The sequence below is a fragment of the Myotis myotis genome, unplaced genomic scaffold, assembly GCF_014108235.1.
Source record: "Myotis myotis isolate mMyoMyo1 unplaced genomic scaffold, mMyoMyo1.p scaffold_m19_p_6, whole genome shotgun sequence".
Classification (NCBI taxonomy): domain Eukaryota; kingdom Metazoa; phylum Chordata; class Mammalia; order Chiroptera; family Vespertilionidae; genus Myotis; species Myotis myotis.
The window spans coordinates 52,405,766-52,425,389 of NW_023416368.1; the positions used below are offsets into that span (position 1 = coordinate 52,405,766).

Here is a 19,624-nt window from a genome sequence, read left to right on the forward strand (position 1 = left end):
CATGTGCCCTGACCAGGAATTGAACCAGCAACCTTTCAGTGCACAAGACAATGCCCAACCGAGTCACACTGGCCAAAGCAATAAGAACTCATTTTTCAAAAGTTAACTATAATACCAATATCATATGCTACCAACTTAAACATTATAAAATGACCAATTATCACGCAAATCAATCAATGTTTATACTTTTCTGAGTGTCTCAAAATATTTTTCTTTCTTTTTCACAGTTGGATCTAAATAGAGTATATACATTGCATTTGATTTATATGTCTCCTAAGTGTCTTTGTATCTTTAGGTTCACTTTACCTCTTTTTTTCCCCTTGCAATGTATTTATTCAAGAACCTGGATTTTTCTTGCTATGGAATTTCTCACATTCTGGATTTAGCTGATTACATATTTCTAGAGAATTTTAAAAATCTAAATAGAAAGCAATTAATTACCTGTGTTTTTTTTCAATTCTGGATTTAACTATTCAATGCTTTTCATCTTGCCCAAATAAAATAATTAATTGGTAACAATAAAGGCAGAAAGAATTTGCCATTTGGCACAAGCCAAATTTTGGGAGTTTATCATATCTTCTTTTCTTCTTTCCTTGCTTCCTTCTTTCCTTTTACACCCTCCATCAATTCATCCCAAAAGGAAACCGTTGGGTTTCCTTTCAAGATATATCCAGAATCAAAATACTTCTCATCACCTCCACCTCTGTCACCCTGGCCCAGCTACCGATATCCCACCTTGACTATTGCAATAACTTCCTAGTGCTTCTCTCTGCTTTTATCTTTGCCCCTTTCACCTTTAGAACCAGAACGATCCTAATAAAACCCAAATCAGATCACATCACTCCTCCGTTCAGAATCCCCAATGACTTCCTCTTTTACGTGGAGAACAGCTGAAATCCTTACAATGGCCTACAAGTTCCTTTATGATCTGCTCCCTACTTCCCTTTGACCTTGTCCACCAGCCACTCTCATACTCTCTCATTTTCTAGCCACACTGACTTTGTTTTCCTTGAACACATCAACCATACTCCTATCCTACTAGCTGTTTCCTTTGCCTGCCACACTCCCGCACCAGCTGTCCACATGGCTTGCTCCCCCATGATCGTCAGCTCCTTAATCGTTGCCTTTTAGGTGAGGCCTCCCTGACCACCCTGTTTAAAATTTCAAACCCCACCCCTCAAAATCTTGCATTCTCCATCTTTCTTGTCCTATCTTGTTTTTCTTCATAGCACTTGACACCTACTAAAGTACTATGTGACTTCTTTAATTTGTTTTTTGGTCTTCCTTCATTAGAATGTAATCTCCATGAGAGCAGATATTATCCCCCCCCCCCCATTTTATTCACTGCTTTCTCCTCAGTGCCCAGAACAATGTCCCAAAACATTTGTTAAATGGATAAATTTCAGACACTCAATGAAATCTTCCTACTTTTCTTTGCGTAAAACATTTTTTTTTTCCAAATTAAATCTGCCTAGAACAGGTACAGAACCAAGCATATAGTACTTGAGAGCTGGCTAACCCTCATAATCACTCTGTCCATACTTATTCCTTAGGTAGAAGTAAAGTTGCTTTGTTTATTGTGCAAAGTGGATAGATGCTCTAGAAATAGGACCACTAAGGACCTGGTATAGGTTGTATTGTGTCCCGCAATGTCCATATGTTGAAGCCCTAACCTCAGAATGTGACCTTATTTGGAAATAGGTTTGTTACAGAAGTAATTATTAAGACAAAGTCATACTGGAGTGGGAGAGGGCCCTAATCCTATTTGACCAGTGTCCTTATAGAAAAGGAAACTCTGGCCACAGGCATACATACAAGGAGAATGGGCGTCATGTCAAGATGAACAAGAGATCGACAAGCCGAGGAATGCATGGGCCAGAGTCTTCCTCTGAAGGAGCCGACACTGCTGACACTGATCTCAGACTTCCAGGCTTTATAGCTGTGAGACGACACATTTGTATTGTTTTAGCCACACAGTTTGTGGTACATTGTCATGGCAGCCCTTGGAAACTCATACAGGACCTGTGGAACCATGGCCTCTTGGTTTTTGTTTGCAAGTGGTTCACACAATTGGTGTAGATTAAGCACTCAACTACCATGTTGAATGCACAATGGGAAAATGGTGCCGTGAGTCTGCTTCAAGGAAGGCAAGGAGGGCAAGGAGGGCAGCAACAATGTCATTTACTAGTCAGTTCCTAGCACAGAACCTACTTCTCAATACACATTTGTTGAACCAAACTGAGTATCAGGCAAAGCAGGTAGCTTTATGCCAAGCAAGAAATAGGTGGAGAGCCTGGGTGGGCTGGTGCTTCCCGCGGCGTTCATATCTACCCACTGTCCTGATTTCACACGGTCAGGAGTCCCAGTGTCGAAAGATCACCACCACGCTCTGTGTTGTTACTTGAATTCACTTCATTTAGGTATATAGTGTGTGATCTTTAAGATATATTTCTAGGACTATTAGTAGGTACACGTTTATCTTCGGCCAGGTGGTTCAACCCCAGATTTGTTATTGTGTTGTTAAATTACTATGTTGCATTTCTTAAAAACCCACTTAAAGGCTATTATGAATACAAAACCATTCTTTCTTTAGGAGGATTGTTTGAAGCCACAGTGGTATTCTTAATAGATTGCCTTTCTTGTTTGGCTATTTTACATCAGAGGAGAAAGTAATGCTGTTGTTGTTGATTAAAATATCGTTTTAAATGTCGTTGCTATTAAATATCAAGGACATAGAAAACCAAAATAGTAGTGGCCAAGATATAGGATAAAAGTAATGGGATCCAATATGATATTTTTGAAATGTGCTTATTCATGTGAGTTCAGAATGAGTGTAATTGTCTGGATAACTCAAGCAAAATTATTCCCCCCACTGAAATATTTAAAAAAAGAAATCATGATTTGTTAATGCCTGACATTTTCAGATGTCTCTCTTATCTGCCTGTGGTTGACTGCAAAGGGCCACATATTCCTTGCTGTGCTGCTCTTTGAGAGGTGAGACCGGTTCTCCGCCCCTTGATCCTGGCTGAGCAGAGTTGCTATAGCAGGAGACCAGAATGGCCTGGTCCTCTCAGTTATCACGGAAGAAGTTTGATAGCCCTGAGCCTACCAAGAAATACAACATAATGTGTGTTTTGATAACTATGATTAGTAACTGGAATGGCTGCCCTCCTTTGTGTGCCTACCAGAAACCTTATAATATGCCCCACAATTGTTTGGAACATTTAAATTTTCAATAAATACTATTTATTACTATCCCTCCATTTTTTTGTTGCTATGTAATATTTCTACTTTTGGAAACCTAATGCCAACTTAAAACTAACCTGTTGCACACCTATATTTTAGCCATTGAAAAAGCAACTGTTGCCCAGCCAGCATGGCTCAGTGGTTAAGTGTCAACCTATGAACCAGGAGGTCAGGGTTCGATTCCTGGTCAGGGTACATGCTCTGGTTGCAGGCTCGATCCCCAGTAGGGGGCATGCAGGAGGCAGCCAATCAATGATTCTCTTTCATCATTGATGTTTCTATCTCTCCCTCTTCCTTCCTCTCTGAAATCAATTAAAATATATATATATATTTTTAAAAAGAAACTGTTTTTTATTGCTATCAATTAGAGAAATTAGAATTGAGGTATATTATTGGTAAGGGATTTGAAGGTTCCTCTAGCAATTTGCCTTAAAAGGGCTTGTATTAGAAACTTCCACTGAAGACAATTCATTTTCCTTCAGAAGAGATCTATTTAGCCCATGAAATCAAATTTACTTTAAAAATTCACTCTCTATCCCTAGAATTACTTCAGACATATGGTAATAGTTGTTTAATTTGCCAACAAACTGGGTGTTTGTTTGCGCTGAGTTTAAACAAATTACAAACATCCACAAGAACATTTTCTTTAGATTAAGTCAATTGTGTTTTGTATGCTTAAGGGTCCCTATTAAATGAGCCTCTTACACTTTGATAAAACAAAGAGGTGAAGAAAGTCTGCACAAGGAAAACTGCTGTATTTTAACTTGAATATAAATGGAATGGTAGAAACAAGTATACAAGACGAGTGTGGATGGGAGAGTTGGAAGGGGTCGACCACAGTGAACGCACCTCAATCAGATTGAGGACGTTTTCAGCAAAGGCCAGCTTAGGAGTACCCTAATGAAGTTATTAACAATGTACCTACCTATACAGTTTAAGTTTAAAAAATTTGGCTCTCAAAAGAAATTTCAATCGTTGTACTGTTGATATTTGGCTCAGTTGACTGATGAGTTTGCCGACCACTGGCCTAGTGCGCGACTCAAACAATGCTACAAGGCACTCCAAAATTCACACTCAGAAATGACTCTGAGACTTTCAGTAGGAACAGAAAGGGTGTAGTGGGTTGGAGGAATGGAAGCTCACTCCAATTTTGATTCTGTTTTACAAGATAAACTACGTTGCGACCCCAGGGTGAGATTGTTGTGGAGAACGTGTCAGGCTTTTAGTACAGAGGCCAGCTTTTCACTCACTTCATCACCGATGTGCTCAAAGAAAATTTATGGAGGCATTTCTTCCCATTTCTGAGATAAAACAATTGGCTGGAGTTCTTTCCTTTTAAATACCTCTTTGACCTGGAGAGAGACCATTCTCATCTATCTAGAGGCACTACTGGAATTGCTCTCATTCTATGGCTTGCATTTGGATGGTGCTATTTTTATTAGTTCTCTGGAGCAAAGCATTATATATAGCTGCAGAGCCATCTACACAGTGACACAGGAAATTTGATTCACAGTGGGGGCAGCTGATATAAATCACTTTTTTTTTCTTCTCATCCTAAAGTTCCCCTCATAAAATGGACAAGCTTTTGCCAACTTCTTCAAATAGTCTTTTAGCCACCACATGAGTTAGTTCCTGCCTCTGGCCTTGACTGATTGCTTGGCAGTGGCTATGTGGGTGGCTTCAGAGTTGCATTGAAGGCTTTTATGTGGTTTTGGGGCTGATGGGCTGTTTCAGCTGCCTTATCCTTATGGGTAGCATCTCAAATTTGACTGGCTCTGATGAACACATCTTTAGTCATCTGCGAGAAATATTTAGTGAGCATTCCTTGTGATATAAATACAAATTTGTCTTCTTTTTCCAGCATGGAAAATTTCCTGCCTCAGAAAACAGCAAAAGACTTGGAAGACTTCGATCGTGTCTCATTTTAATGAATAAAAAGCCAATGAAAACATCATAATCCTTACTGCATTTAAGTCCCTAAAAGTTCTGTGGATTAGAAAAAAAAAGACAAGAAGACAAGAAATGTTTTTCTATCTGCCATGTTACTTGACCATGACTAAGCACATAGTTTATCATAGAATGAAGCAGATAATTCAGCCCTGATTGCCAAATATTTCTTGATTACCTATTATGTTCTAGGCACTGTGCTAGATAATCTGTTTACAAAAACGGCTAAAACATGTGTTGCATGTTGGGTTCTCTGGAGAGCAGAAACTGAGATGGAATTCTGAGTGCAAAAATTTTTTGCTGGAGAGTAATCCCTGTGACAGAGAAATGCAAGAGGCAGGACTAAATAGAGAGGTGATGATAAAGACCTGGCAATGTCTCAGCCAGCCCAGCAGGACGTTCCAGAGAAGACTGCCCACTGGAGGAGGCCCACGTTGTGTGTAAAGGGCCAAGCCCTTATGCCTCAGTTACTGGCTGGGACCACCCCAAGGAGATCCTGATCCCTTTCACCGTTGGCTTGCCCAGTCACTAACCAGTATCTTTTCTGAAGAGAGCCTGACAGCAGCTTGAATGCTGAGGTGAGTCCTGAATTAGCTACCAGCTGGACTCTGTCAGGGGACCACCTTCCTCCCCTGGTCAGCAAGGGGGAGCAGAGCAGCACAACGCCCTGCCTGCCACAGCTCGCCACTTGTGCCACACACATCTACTTCATGGTATTTGGAAGCAGCTCCTCACAGGCTCTGGTGGACCTCACTTGGATAGAGGGAGGTTAGTGAGACAAAACTGAGCCCCCATCTCTGCAGTTGGTCTCAAGGCCACAACTGGTGCTCATCATCTCTCCCCTCCACTCTCCATTCTAAATTCCTTTCGCTCTCAGCGACCATCTACGTTGGCCTTGGCACTTTTCGTGAAGAGCCAGACTTCCTATTAAACATAAACGTCTCTGGGCAGGCTTGTTACGTGTACCCATTCATGTGGGCCAAGAGGACCAAGAGGTACTCATGGGGTGGCTGAGTGCCACACATATCCCCCTCGTCTTTATTGTGTACCAGGAAGCTGTTTCTCATGCTGTTCAGGGTCAATCACTCCTGACAAGATGGTGACTCCTCTTCTTGCTTGCTGGTTCCTGAACACAAAGGTCTCCAAAGTGCTCAGGGGGCAGCTGTAGCCTGTTCTTCAATGAGATTCTTGCTGTGTCCCCTGGTGAGCACATGCTCCTTTTGAGAGCAAGGGTTTCTCCTCCTGCAGAGTTCAGAGTTGTGGAGACAGGAATCTACAGAATACTCTAGTAAATCATTGGGAGTATCAATTCTACTTCTGTCACTTGGTTCCAGACCCATGTTTCTCCCTGTTGGGAACACGGTGCCATAGAAAGGTATCTGGTTCAATAAGTGTAATGTGCCTTAGAAGACGGTGCTATAATCTCAAAAAACATTGCTTCTGAGCTGATGCTTCAGCTGCCCATCAGCAGACTGCTCGTTGCCCTAACAGGCCAGCAGCCTCTGGGTGATGTGGCTGAAGTAGTATATGATGTGACTACTGGGGTGGGTCACGAGCTCACTTTTGTGCTCCTCTGTTGTGAGAAGGTGAGTTCTCTGGTTGGATGTTATGTTATGTGGAATTCCATATCGCAGATCAGGCATGCCATAGATTCCCAGATAGTGGTGCTTCCCTGTGGGCATGAAAGACAAACCCACACCAGAAACAAGTGTCTTCTGTGAGAAGAAAAGAAACTGCTAGAATTTCCAAGGTGGGAGATTCCCAATGAAGTCAGCTTGCTCTCAAGTGGCTAGTTGTTCTTCTTAAGATTCACTGCCACTTTAGGGACTTTACTTAGCATTGGTTTCTGGTGTTGGCAGGTTGGACAGTGGACATTAGATGTGATTGGACATTATTAGCAAGATTGGCCTTGGTTAATGGAAGTTCATGCTATTGGGTCCATGCGTAATCTCTGTTTCAGCTGCTCTGGCCACTTTGTGCATGCATTTTGCCAACACCACAGTAGACACTGATAAAGGCTAGCTGACATAAATGGGCCAACTTCTTTTGCCTACTTGGTTATCTACATACTTCAATGCAATTCCATATACTTAGCTCATGCCTTTAGCCTAGAATTCCTTGCTTTGAAGATTAAATTCCAAGCTTTAATCATTTTCCTTCTGGGTCTCTAGTTAGCCAGAAAAGCCACTTTGTACTCCCAGAGATCATATATATTCCATCTCAGGCTGCTTCTTCTTTCACAGAAAGTGAATATGTGTACCACTCTGATAATATTGTACCCATTGAGAAGATTTTTCCTTTGCAATTGTCTCTCAAAGTCACTCTTGAGTGGGAATGTAACACAGCTGCCATACAACGTTTGGCTTGCACATGCTGAACCAATTTATCTATAAACTAAACTTGGGGATTTTTTCCTCTTTCACTGGATCATACAGGACTCCCTCTGTCTTTCCTGATACAACCAGAGGTATGATCTGGGGGTTAGATGCTGGTGAACTGTGACTGTTAACATGGGGGTCTGGCTCCCTGCTCACGCAGCTTGCTGTGCCCTGTGGCCCTGCTGATGCTCAAGCTTGGATGTATATTTCCATTTTATGATGGCTTGATGCTGAATCCTCATGACTTTACAGTTTGGCAGGTTCAGTAGGCTCCAGCTCATGTTGCACGTTGGAGATTCATAATCACTTTGGTGTTTCATACACAACCATTCCTCTCCTTACCATGGCTCAGTAGCACCCTAAGAGCCTTTTTCAAAAGGTGTGTATGTAATTCTCCATTGCAGATTGAATGGTATTGCTTCAGAACTCTGGAGAATGTCTACACTGACATTCTCCCAGCTGGGCTTGCCATAAACTCTACCCTACATCTCTTTTTCTTCACTGGTATTTCCATCACCATGATGTCTGCCAGATCATGTGGTCCAAGCTGCAGAGCGCTGTATTCCAGACCCGCTGCAGAGCCCTGTCTTGCTCTTGATCCCCCTTAAATATGGCAGCATTTTGTGCCACTTTGTTAATGGAATGAAGCAGTGTGGCATACGGTGTTCTGGAACCCAAAAGAAGCCTAGAAAGTGTTATGCTTCCTTCTTCTTAGTAGGAGGTATTAGATACAGCAATTCTGTTTAGGGGGAGTAAATGGGTATTGAAAGCAGAAATGCATTGGCCCAGAGAAAGGGTGCCTTTTGCTAACAAAGATGTTGTAAGCCTACCAAGCCCTGTGCCATTGGAGCCATTATCACCTAAAGGTGGAGCCTTTCCAGCCTTGGCTCTGTTATGCCCTGCTTTATTTTTGCTTAGCTTTAAAACACAAGCCTTGCTCCATGTTACTAAAAGCTGAGAAGCATTTTAAAGAAGGAAATCGCTAGACCTAGGCACAACTGAATTTAAGAAATGAGAGAGTGAAGAGTAAAAAATAACTCTTGAGTTTTTAAGATTGGTGTTACCGGTATCACTGAAAGGGAGGGAGGAAGGATCCTGTAGTGCGGTTGAATAGTATCTCCTCCCAAAATTTATGTTCACCTAGAATCTCAGAATGTGACCTTATTTGGAAATAGAATCTCAAGATGAGGTTATACTGGATTTAGGGTGGGCCCTAAGTCCAATGATAGGGATCCTTATAAGAAGAGGGGAAGGCACACAGAGACACAGAGAGGCGAAGGCCATGTGATGATGGAGGGAGAGGCTGGAGTGATTCATCTACAAGCCAAAAAAATGGCAAGGACTGTGGGCAGTCATCAGAAGGTAGGCCAGATGGATGGGACATATTTTCCCTCAGAACCTCCAGAAGGAACCAATCCTGCCAGCACCATGTGTTCAGACTTCTGGCCTCCAGAACTGTGAGAGATAAATTACTGTTATTATAAGCCACCAGGCTTACAGTAGTGGGTTACAACAGCCGTAGGATACTAATACAGATAATTACCTATAGTTTATTAAGAGCTTACTTCACTTACTCAGGTTGAATTGTATGAAATTGTCAATATTTGACTATTCCACCTAATAGTCTATATAGCTAACTTATTTCTCTCCCTCCCACATTCAAAAACACTTTTTTTTGGAGATATGTTTGTAACAACTTTTTCAAATAAGTCTCATTATTCTTATTTTACAGATGAGGAAGTTGAGAGAGAGGCTAACTTATTTGCTCATGGTCAGTAAGTCACAGAACTAGAAAATAAACGGGAAATGGTCAGACCCTAAAATTCATGCAGTTTGATCCTGGGCTTCTCAAATTGTAAGGCGTTGGAAAATAACCTAAAGATCACATTAGAATGTAGATCAGGATTCAGTACGTCCGGTGTAGGCCCTGAGGTTCCGCATTTCTAAGAAGCTCCCTGATCCTGCCAACGCTGTTGATGCTCAGCCACACTTTGAGTATCGAGTGTAAGCGTCCCACCGTTCTTGACATGTTATAATTGATAATATGACTCCTTTTGGAGTCATTATTATGCGTCCTAGTCATATCCAGGTTAAGTCACAATGAAGATGGTTGAAAACAAGAGGCTGGACTACCTTGGAGAAATGTGTGTGGGGGCATGGATTTAAAAATTATCAGCAAAGTCTAGATGGTGGAAAATGGATAAGCTTCCTGAGAGACAATTTATTCTATTTAAAAATGTTTATAGTTCATCCTTTTTTTTTAAAAAAAAATATTTTATTGATTTTTTACAGAGAGGAAGGGAGAGGGATAGAGAGTTAGAAACATCAATCAGCTGCCTCCTGCACACCCCCTACTGGGGATGTGCCCGCAACCAAGGTACATGGCCTTGACCGGAATCGAATCTGGGACCCTTGAGTCTGCAGGCCGACAGTCTATCCACTGAGCCAAACTGGTTAGGGCTATAGTTCATTCCTTTTTGATGGGATTGATTAAAAAGAAAAGAAAGCCCTCAATATTCTCTGCATAATGATTAAAGTATTTATTATTCATAACATGTATTCTCACAACAGCGTTTTAAAATGTGTTAACTGGATAAGTTTAAATGCTACAAACTAATGTTGCCTCATGGTGAAGTCAATGAACTGACCCATGAGCCTAATTAATAAAATTCTTACAACTAGAAGTTTAAGTGGGTGCTTTAATAATAATTCTTTCACAATAGGGTTTTGGGTTATGGAGCGACTGAAGAAACTGGGAAAAGATTAAGGGTGCCCACCTTTTCTATGGCCAAGAATGTATCTGAGCTCAACATTCTCCAGATATCTGAGATGCCCAAAAGATTCAGTGGCAACACTACATGCCAAGGAACAAGAAAGTGCAGGGGAAAGTGTTTTTAAATTTAACAAATATATTTTCTTGAGAATTTATATAAAATTCTGGGATTGGTCTGTCTTATGAATCAGTAATGAAATTCACATTAGACTTCGTTCTACTATAAAGGATTTCTTTATTTCATTTGCCATATTTTAAGAGCTAATTTGCAACGTATGCCTAAGTAAACAGAACTTACTTAAAAAGAAGAGAAGCAAAACCATGTGTCTGAAAAAATTGCACACAAGTACTTGATAGATTAACTAAATCAAACCCAGATGGACATGTGAATCTGTAGACTGTCTGTAGTTTTCTTGCACACTATTTGAGAAGGCTACACTATTAAAGTCAAGTAGAATATTCAAGGCCAGGGAATCCTATAAATGAAAATATGATTAAGAAAATAATAGATTGTTTCCATTGCATTGGCTAAGTACTTGTAGGGGCAGTTCTTTTGAGTATCATGACTTACAGGTTCCTCAGAGGAAACTAGCCATAGTACCCTGGCTTCTGGCTGACTTAGAATGCTGTTACTGTAGAAAAGTCAGAATTGTTCATTTGTGAGTAGTTTTATCTTAGTGAACTCATGCAAATTTCAAATATTCGAGATCTTTTAGATCCTGAAATCCATTATCCATCCATTATTACTTGATAGATTTTTTAAAAATAATCTTTCAGGAATATACATTTATAACCAAAGATATTTTTATAGAATATATACATATATCCTATTCAATAAATAAGGAGGGGAAACCAATCTGGAGGACCAAGATGAGAATGATTTCTTTGTAAAAACTCCAGGTGAAATCCTTTACAGTGATCTAATCATTTAATTCAAAAGGATCGTGATAGTAGCTAAGTCACACTGGAGTTCACTTATCTCCTTCTTGGTGTGCTATATTGTAATTATTCAATGGTAAAACAAATTATTGTAGAGAATTGTGATCTATGCATTAAATGTATTTGAATTCTTAAGGCTAATGACTCTACACATGTAAGGAGAAGCAAGTTGCCCAGATTGAAATGAAGATATCCATTGAAGCATCTGGGAAGTCACAAAACTGATAGTCTTCCTCTAAAGCAGAGATGATCTGTTACTATTTCTTTTTCTTCAACTGAAGTATGTTCTCCTGCAATTTAAAAATTCCAATGGAGGAAAAAAGATCAAGTAAATTTATAATGACTCTAGCAGTTGCATTCGGAAGGAATAGGTTGAATTTTTCTAGATGATGATAAATCTAGAAGTTAGAGTGATTTATGAACTATCCCAGTTTCAAATACATTCCACAGTAAAGTTTCTTTCAGTTACAAGGACCATGCAAGCATAGTCTCTTGGTAAAAACCTTTATGATGATTGTTAGAAAATTTATTAAATTCTTCAAATTGACTAAGCATAGAGCATTCTGCACTAAGACATTTTCTTGGCTTTCTGTTATAACTCCATGAAAAATCAAATTAGTTTTCACTTTGGCTAAATACTTCACCATTTGTGGTTGGAGGATGCCAAGCCTTGCTTTAGTTATTTTCATTTAGGGACTAAAAGATAAATTGACCCTCTGTGAATACGCATGTTACACACAGTATGGTTTTATTTCAATTGTTATTTTTTAAAAAAAGATGTCATATTTATACAGCAGCAGAAAAATATTAACAAAGAGAAAAATCATCCTTTCAATAATTTCCCAATAAGACACACCCAGCTGTCTAGCTAGTAGTGATCTTTTTAGTGATATAGTAAGGTGCAAGCAACTGGATACAGTATAAATATGTGAGCCATCTCATGCGCATTTTTTTTTATAGACCCAGCTTGGTTCCTCTCCAATGTCTCCTCTTGCAGTTGTACCCGATTGTATTACCAGTTTTCATCCGAATCCACTGGGGATTGGGCTGATTCTGCTTTTGTTTTGTTGCCAGGAATCTCTTGATCCTGAAAGTCTTGTGAGAAGACATGGCGAAGAAGTCAACCACACACACCACAATGGCAGAGGAGAGGAGCCTTATTTCAACTTTTCAAGTTGACATGCCAAATGACGGGGACAAGAAAATGATCAAGACCCCAGGGTGAGTCTTCATTCCTGCTCTATCTCGCCCATTCACTCCTCTACTTAGCTAATTTGAGTTGACCCCTGTACAGTTTTGCATACCATATTGCATAGCAATCATATGCTTACATGTATTTCCCTCACCAGAATATAAGCTCAGGATAAGAACCAGGCAGTGGCAGATACAAAGCATGGCTCAGCTCCTTTAAGGAAAGACTCACTGCAGTTAACTCTTTCCGGGTCTAGATCAGCATTCAAATCAAGGTTATCCTTTTCTTGGGGAAGCTTATAGTGAATGACTGAGCAAAGCAGGGTGGCTGAGCTCATACTCTCCTCTGGCAACCCTGGCTTATGAGCACATGAAAAGATGGTAAAAGGGCCTGGCTATCTGCAGGACTCCTCTCACAGCCCCACCCCAGGGCTCTCTTTGGGTTGGCAGAGTTTTGTCACATCTACATTGAGGTCTGACTCTTATCCTGCCTAATCTCATGCCCATCCCCTTCATTTTACAAGTGTTCTTTCCCATAAACTTTTTATTCCCAGTCAAGCTCACATCTGTTTTCTAGGGAATCCAGCCTAGTGTCAGAAGTGGTCCAAGAAAGCAGGCAATAAGGTGGATGTAGGAGCCAGCTTACTTACCCACTCCCTGGTTGGTAGTGCAGAATCAGTTCCTAGTTCCAGTTAGTGTACAGTCAGCTCTGGAACAAGGTAGCAGGCCAATGGATAAAGTGTTCACAAATAATGGGCTAGGATATGTTGGCAGAGGACAATGCAATGGTCAATAAGATGTTTTGGGCATTTGAAATGTGTGTGTGTGTGGGGGGGGCGAGGGGGGTGTAGGGGAGAGGTGGGGGAGGTAGGGGAGAGAGATGAAAAATACAATAATAATAGAATTGGGTGGGTTTTTTTTTTTTCTAAATTGCAGTGAAACTACAGATTGATAATGAAAAGGCAATCAACAAATTGAAAAAAAAGTGTAAAAGCTGGAGTGTCTCTTTGGTAGCTTTCAAAGAAGCCCTCATCTCATGCAATGGACTCACAGAAAAGGCTGAAGATCAAGTGTAGAATTTGATGTTCTGACTGGATAAACTTCAAAGATGGTTGGAAACTCAACCAAGGTAGTCATTGCTCTGGCTGGACAAACCCGAGTCCCTGACACATGAGATGAGGACATCTGGGAGATGCTCCTATAGATTTTGACTCTCCAGGCTGTTCTGAACCTTATGAAAGTGCAGAAGTGGCTTAACCTCCTCATGATGAGCCAGCACACAAGGGAGTTGACTGAGTGTTGGAATGGCCTACTGAAGGGAAAGCTGAAGTGGCAGCTCATAGGCAATACTCTGGCCCAACGTCTGTTCCTTCACCCTATCATTATACTTATATCACTTTCTTTGGCTGGAATAATAACTTGTTTTACATGTAATGACTGTCAGTATTATTTTATATAGAGTCAGGTAAGGAAATATTTTCTTTCATAATCTATTTTTTTTTCTGGAGTTACAACCTAGTTCTTTACATGAACACACACACACACACACACACACACCCTATTTTGGCAAGTGTACACCCTATTATGGCAAGTATACACTGTAATGCTTACTCTAATCTTTTCCCAGAGACCTACCACCATTTACTCGAATAACAGTGTATTGGGGAGAAAGTAATAACCAGACATTGTGAGGTATTGTTGGACCTAGGGTCCAAGTTTACATGACCCCCACAGACATAAAGCATAATCATGGCCCCCTTAAGAGGACACATGAGTATAGATCAGATAATAAATGAAGCTCTGGCCGAAGTCTGGCTTACAGTGAGTGTCCTTAGATCTACCAGGCCGTCATTTCTCTGGTCCCCAAACTTCACACACTTGGCAGTCGGAGTCACACTCACACCAACCAGGCTCAATCTTTTTTAACTCCACTGCAGTATGATACCCACCAGAGAACATGTGTTCAGAAAAATGCATGATGGATAAATATTGGCTACTGATTTCAAGCTTAAGGAAGAAGAGCTATTTGAAGCAAAATATACCTTTGTGGGGGTGGGAAATAAAGAGACTTCTTAACTTTATTTTTGTACTTATGGGAAAGGGAGCAAGAGAATTTTTCTCTAATTCTTAATTTATGGCATTCTTAACTGGTACCTTTAAAAAAATCATCAAAGTCTGGCTGAGTATCAAGAGAGACTTACTATAACTAGCCATGTACTATGACCAAAAAGGACAGCTTTATATTTAAAAACTGAGGTGGTTGATGGGACGGCTAAGGAGGAGGAAATGGAGGGAAGGGAAGTTTACAGTCCTGTAAATTACAGCTTGTAGCAGGACCATGATGCCTTGCCAATCTCGGCCAGAGAGCGAGTCAGCCAAGGGACCGTTACTCACACTTTTATAATTAAGGCTGCATTTTTGGTGTAATAAAAGGCTTACATTTTGGCTTGTGTTTCCTTATTAAGTTATACCGACAAGCAATTTATTTCAAAGGACAGCTGCCAGGAGAGCCCCTATGCCCCTATCATGGGACTTCAGTGACCCAGCTTTAAGGTTGGGGGGTGTGTAAGGTGGGGGGGGAGACAAAGAAAAAAATGCAACTTAAAGACCAAAAGCTTTTGAGGAGAGAGAAACCTAGAACTGAACATTGAGATACAAGACCTTCTATCCTTACCTTCGCCATTCAGATTCTTTCTTTACCTGTGAAGAGCAAAGTTTAGGACAGATGTCAAGAAAGGCTTTCTATACATCCCAAGAAACCAGACACACCAATCAGAAAGGATATATACACCCCTATGTTCATAGCAGCACGATTACAATAGCTAAGATTTGGAAACAGCCTGAGTGCCCATCAGCAGATGAGTGGATGAAAAAACTGTGGCACATCTACACAATGGAATACTATGCTGCTATAAAAAAGAAGGAACTTTTACCATTTGCAACAGCACGGATGGAACTGGAGAACATTATGCTAAGCGAAATAAGCCAGTCGGAGAAAGATAAATATCACATGATCTCACTTATATGTGGGATATAATGATGAACATAAACTGATGAACAAAAATAGATCCTGAGACAAGGGGCAGGGGAGAGAGAGTTAGAGATCAACCAAAGGACTTGTATGCATGCATATTAGCATAACCAATGGACACAGACACTGGGGCGGCGGGGGTCTACCCTTAGGGGTAGGAATGGCAGGGGAAGTGTGTCAATCGGGAAAAGGGAGACATATATAATACTTTAAACAATAAAAACAAACAAACAATGAGAACATATTGATAACCAAAAATCAAACAAACACAAACCTCTCTGATGCTTTGAATGTTGGACCCACAACAAACTGTAAGATTGTCCTCTCCACAAACTTTTAAAAGAAGAGTTAGTTATCTCTTAGGGAATGTGGAAGTATATAGTTTTTTTCCAAGATGTATGTTCCTGACCCATAAAAGAAAAGCTGAGTAACTGATCTTCATTCGGTTATTGACTAAAGAAAGCTTAATAGTCTAACATATAGGGGTAGGCAAAAGTAGGTTTACAGTTGCATTGTGACCTTTTTTTAAAAAAATATGTTTTTATTGATTTCAGAGAGGAAGAGAGAGGGAGAGAGAGATAGAAACATCAATGATGAGAAAGAACCTTTGATCGGCTGCCTCTTGCACGCCCCACACTGGGGATCAAGCCCACAACTCAGGCATGTGCCTTGACCGGACTTGAACCCTGACCTCCTGGTCCATAGGTCAAAGCTCAACCACTGAGCCATGCCAGCTGGGCAAATTGTGACATTCTTTATAAAACTATTGTAATAATCATAACCTGTATGTCTTTTTCCATACAAACTACTGTAAACCTACTTTTGCCCATCCCTGTATCTATCAGTATCTTTTATCAACTCCTTGACTTAATGGGGACACTGGCTATTGATTGGTCAGTCTGTTGGACCTCTGGTAGACTCTGGTGAGTGGCAGTCAGGCCTGTGGAAACTCCTCTGTGGGTTCCTTGAAAGTAGAGCCTATGTATTGCAATTGATCTAAGTCAATGTGGTCATACACAATTCCTAGGTTCTTTCTGGAGGATAACAGTAGCCATTGAGAAGTTGGCTACTGTGGATGAGAATTAGTTCGTTCTCGGCCTTGCTACTAGATCATAATGAAAACAATTCTCAAACCAAATTCTATAATATATGCAGACATTTATTAGCCATACACTGACTAGCAAGCGGATCCAGAACTGTACAGTTCTGTAAATTCAATGAAACCCCAGCTTTCTGTCATCTTAAGTGCCCTGAAATTTACCTTATCTGCTTAGAGACTGGCACTGCACTCCAGAGCAGGAATCTTTACTCCTGTTGCATTCATCAGGCCACAAAAATCATCATAACCAACAGGTAGACCTCAGACCATTTAGGGATCAAGCTTTGAGCTCTGCCTCCTAAGGTGAAGGCTAAGTCTTTGTTTGCTTCTATTCATGCAACAGTAGGGAGAGAGTCTCTAAAATATTTATAACCTTGCATTAGTTTCATCAATGATGTGTGATATCTAACATTCAACATTCATCATGCCAGCCAACAGTGTTAAACACCAGAGGTTTGTTTCTGACATTCCGGATGCTGATTAGCAGGGGTAGGTTGTCAATCTTGAGATTCAGACAACAGAATGAACTGTAGTTGCCCCTCTGGAATGTGGTTTGATCATCCCTGAGCTGATACATAATATTAAGATGCTATAGCTTCCTGGCCAGTGTGGTTCAGTGGATTGAGCGCCGTCCCATGCACCAAGAGATTGCTGGTTTGATTCCCGGTCAGGGCACATGCCTGGGTTTTAGGATCAATCCCCAGTAGGGGGCCTGCAGGAGGCAGCAGATCCATGTTTCTATCTCTCTTTTCCTCTCCCTTCCTCTCTCTCTAAAATAAATAAAAACATATTTTTAAAAAGATGCTATAGCTTACCTTAAGAATATTTTCAAGTATATTACAGACTATTTTAATACTGTTGTTAATCAAGCATAGCACCTGTCCTAGAGGAACCACACAAAGTTTGCTGGATTGAATAGGATAGTTTGAAGAGCTTGTAAATTGGAATATGGCTATATCAACGGGGCTACGTATTCATATGAAGTTAGAATTTTAAGATTTGGTTATTGCAACTCATGTGTTTATTTTTATTTTCCAGTTATCTTGGGGACACTCTAGAGCAGTGATGGCAACCCTTTTGAGCTCGGCGTGTCAGCATTTTGAAAAACCCTAACTTAACTCTGGTGCCGTGTCACATATAGAAATTTTTTGATATTTGCAACCATAGTAAAACAAAGACTTATATTTTTGATATTTATTTTCTATATTTAAATGCCATGTAACAAAGAAAAATCAACCAAAAAAAATGAGTTCACGTGTCACCTCTGACACGCGTGTCATAGATTCGCCATCACTGCTCTAGAGAAACCGTTGGTTGGCTTCAGGCCCCTATGGGAGCTTGACAAAGTTTTGTCATGGTTCTACTGAGGAGGCCTTAGGAGGCCATTCATTTGTAGGTTTTGTGAACAATTACTTTCAAGTGATGGTTTAAATTGTAAGTTAGTGAGAATTGTCCATATACTTGTAGGTAATGTTTAATTGTTATAAAACAGTGAGACTTCTTCATGGGGTGGGGGAGTGGGGAGGGGGGAGGCAGTATGTACACTGAGAAATAGATCAAACCATCCCTACTACACTGTCTTCCCCTGAGTTGCTTTGGGAATTCAGAGGTGGGAGCCATACAGCTAATGATAGTGCAACTTGACTGTGAACTACTGCACTTGTCCTTCTGGGAACCCTGCTAGGTGAGTGAGCTGAGGAGAGGCATCCAGACCTCACCACAGCCTTACACTGGTCCATAGAAGTTCCACAAACAGCTCTCTGCAATGGCACAGTGAGCCAGTTCTCATTGCTGGCTCTCACTGCCTAGCATGTAGCTCAGAGGAATGGAGGAGGATAAAGCCCTTTAGAAATTATTTTTAAAGCTACCTTCTTCATTTAAAATTATTTTCAGCAGCTCACAAAGTCATTAGGTATTTAGAGTCATCTCTGATTTCTGAACTCACTCGAGGTTGAAAATCTCACTCTTAGGGATGGACGGTAACATCTCTTTAAGCAGGTTGTTCGTGATAAGCATGGATTCCATTGGCCTCCTCCCCACCCTGGAACACATAGTTCCTTCCCACTCCCCTGCCCCTGGAGAAAAGTGTGTGACTGCACCTGTACTGATATGTATCAGTGTTCCCACCTAACGAATGTTTGGTTTACCAGCTTGGAAAGTACCCGTGCTTTTTTGCCCCCTCACTGAAGAGAAAACATGCACTCCTACACTTGAGCTTTGATTTCTGGCAGCCTGTGGCTCACCGGAACAACATATGTGCTTGCCCAATGTCTTTGTTTTGCCAACAAAACACCCACAATCTCAATGATATTTTCAACCCCCTGTATCATATCCTGGTGTCTATTTATATTGACATCCAGACATTTAGTTTCACCACTGGCTCAGAAATGACATTTTTTGTGCCTAATTATTACTGTGGTAATGTAATGCAATCTCTCTCCAGACAAAACCCCTCACTGCCAGCCACAGCTCAAAAATTTGCTTTATGAAAGTTTTTCTGGTAATTGTCTTTGGCTTCTAAGAAACCATTCATTTAATATTATGTGATTTTAGGAGTTTTGAAGAGCAGGGGCCATCATTCCTCTTTAAATGTTTGCACCAGCTATCAGAAGATGTGAGTTATTATTCATGGGATTGACACACTTGACATAAATTCTTGGCCCTGCTGTTATTGGTTTATTGTTGGATCGTATGCATTACCATAGGATGTGGACTAAAAGCTGCTCTAAATGATGGGGGAAGTATTTATTTGCCTCTGGTCGTAGGTGGGAGTTTAGGATGTGGGTGTGGGAGACGAGCACACAGGGCTACAATAGAGTAAAATCCCATGATACACCCCAGGATGATGCAAATTTGCATACAATCCAATTAGCTCCTCTGCTCCATTCAGTCTCAATTTCCAAATGCAAGTGGGTTAATGTTTTTATATTCTGGGAAATGGGCTGAGACTATAGAGGGGAGCATGAAGTTTGATAGGGAAACCTCGAATAATACCGATTGGCAAGCAGGAAACCAGAGCA

General features: G+C 40.7%; 1 protein-coding gene across 1 annotated transcript; it reads right to left on the minus strand.

The window, feature by feature from the left end:
• Positions 1-12,237: 12,237 nt before the first annotated feature.
• Positions 12,238-12,393, minus strand: LOC118657731 (60S ribosomal protein L39-like). Its single transcript, XM_036312182.1, has one exon. It carries the CDS (start codon positions 12,391-12,393, stop codon positions 12,238-12,240), a length of 156 nt encoding a protein of 51 aa, XP_036168075.1.
• Positions 12,394-19,624: the final 7,231 nt, after the last annotated feature.

Excerpts from the sequence above, each read along its gene's own strand:
- LOC118657731 (XM_036312182.1), bottom strand. The coding sequence starts at position 12,393 with ATGTCTTCTCACAAGACTTTCAGGATCAAGAGATTCCTGGCAACAAAA.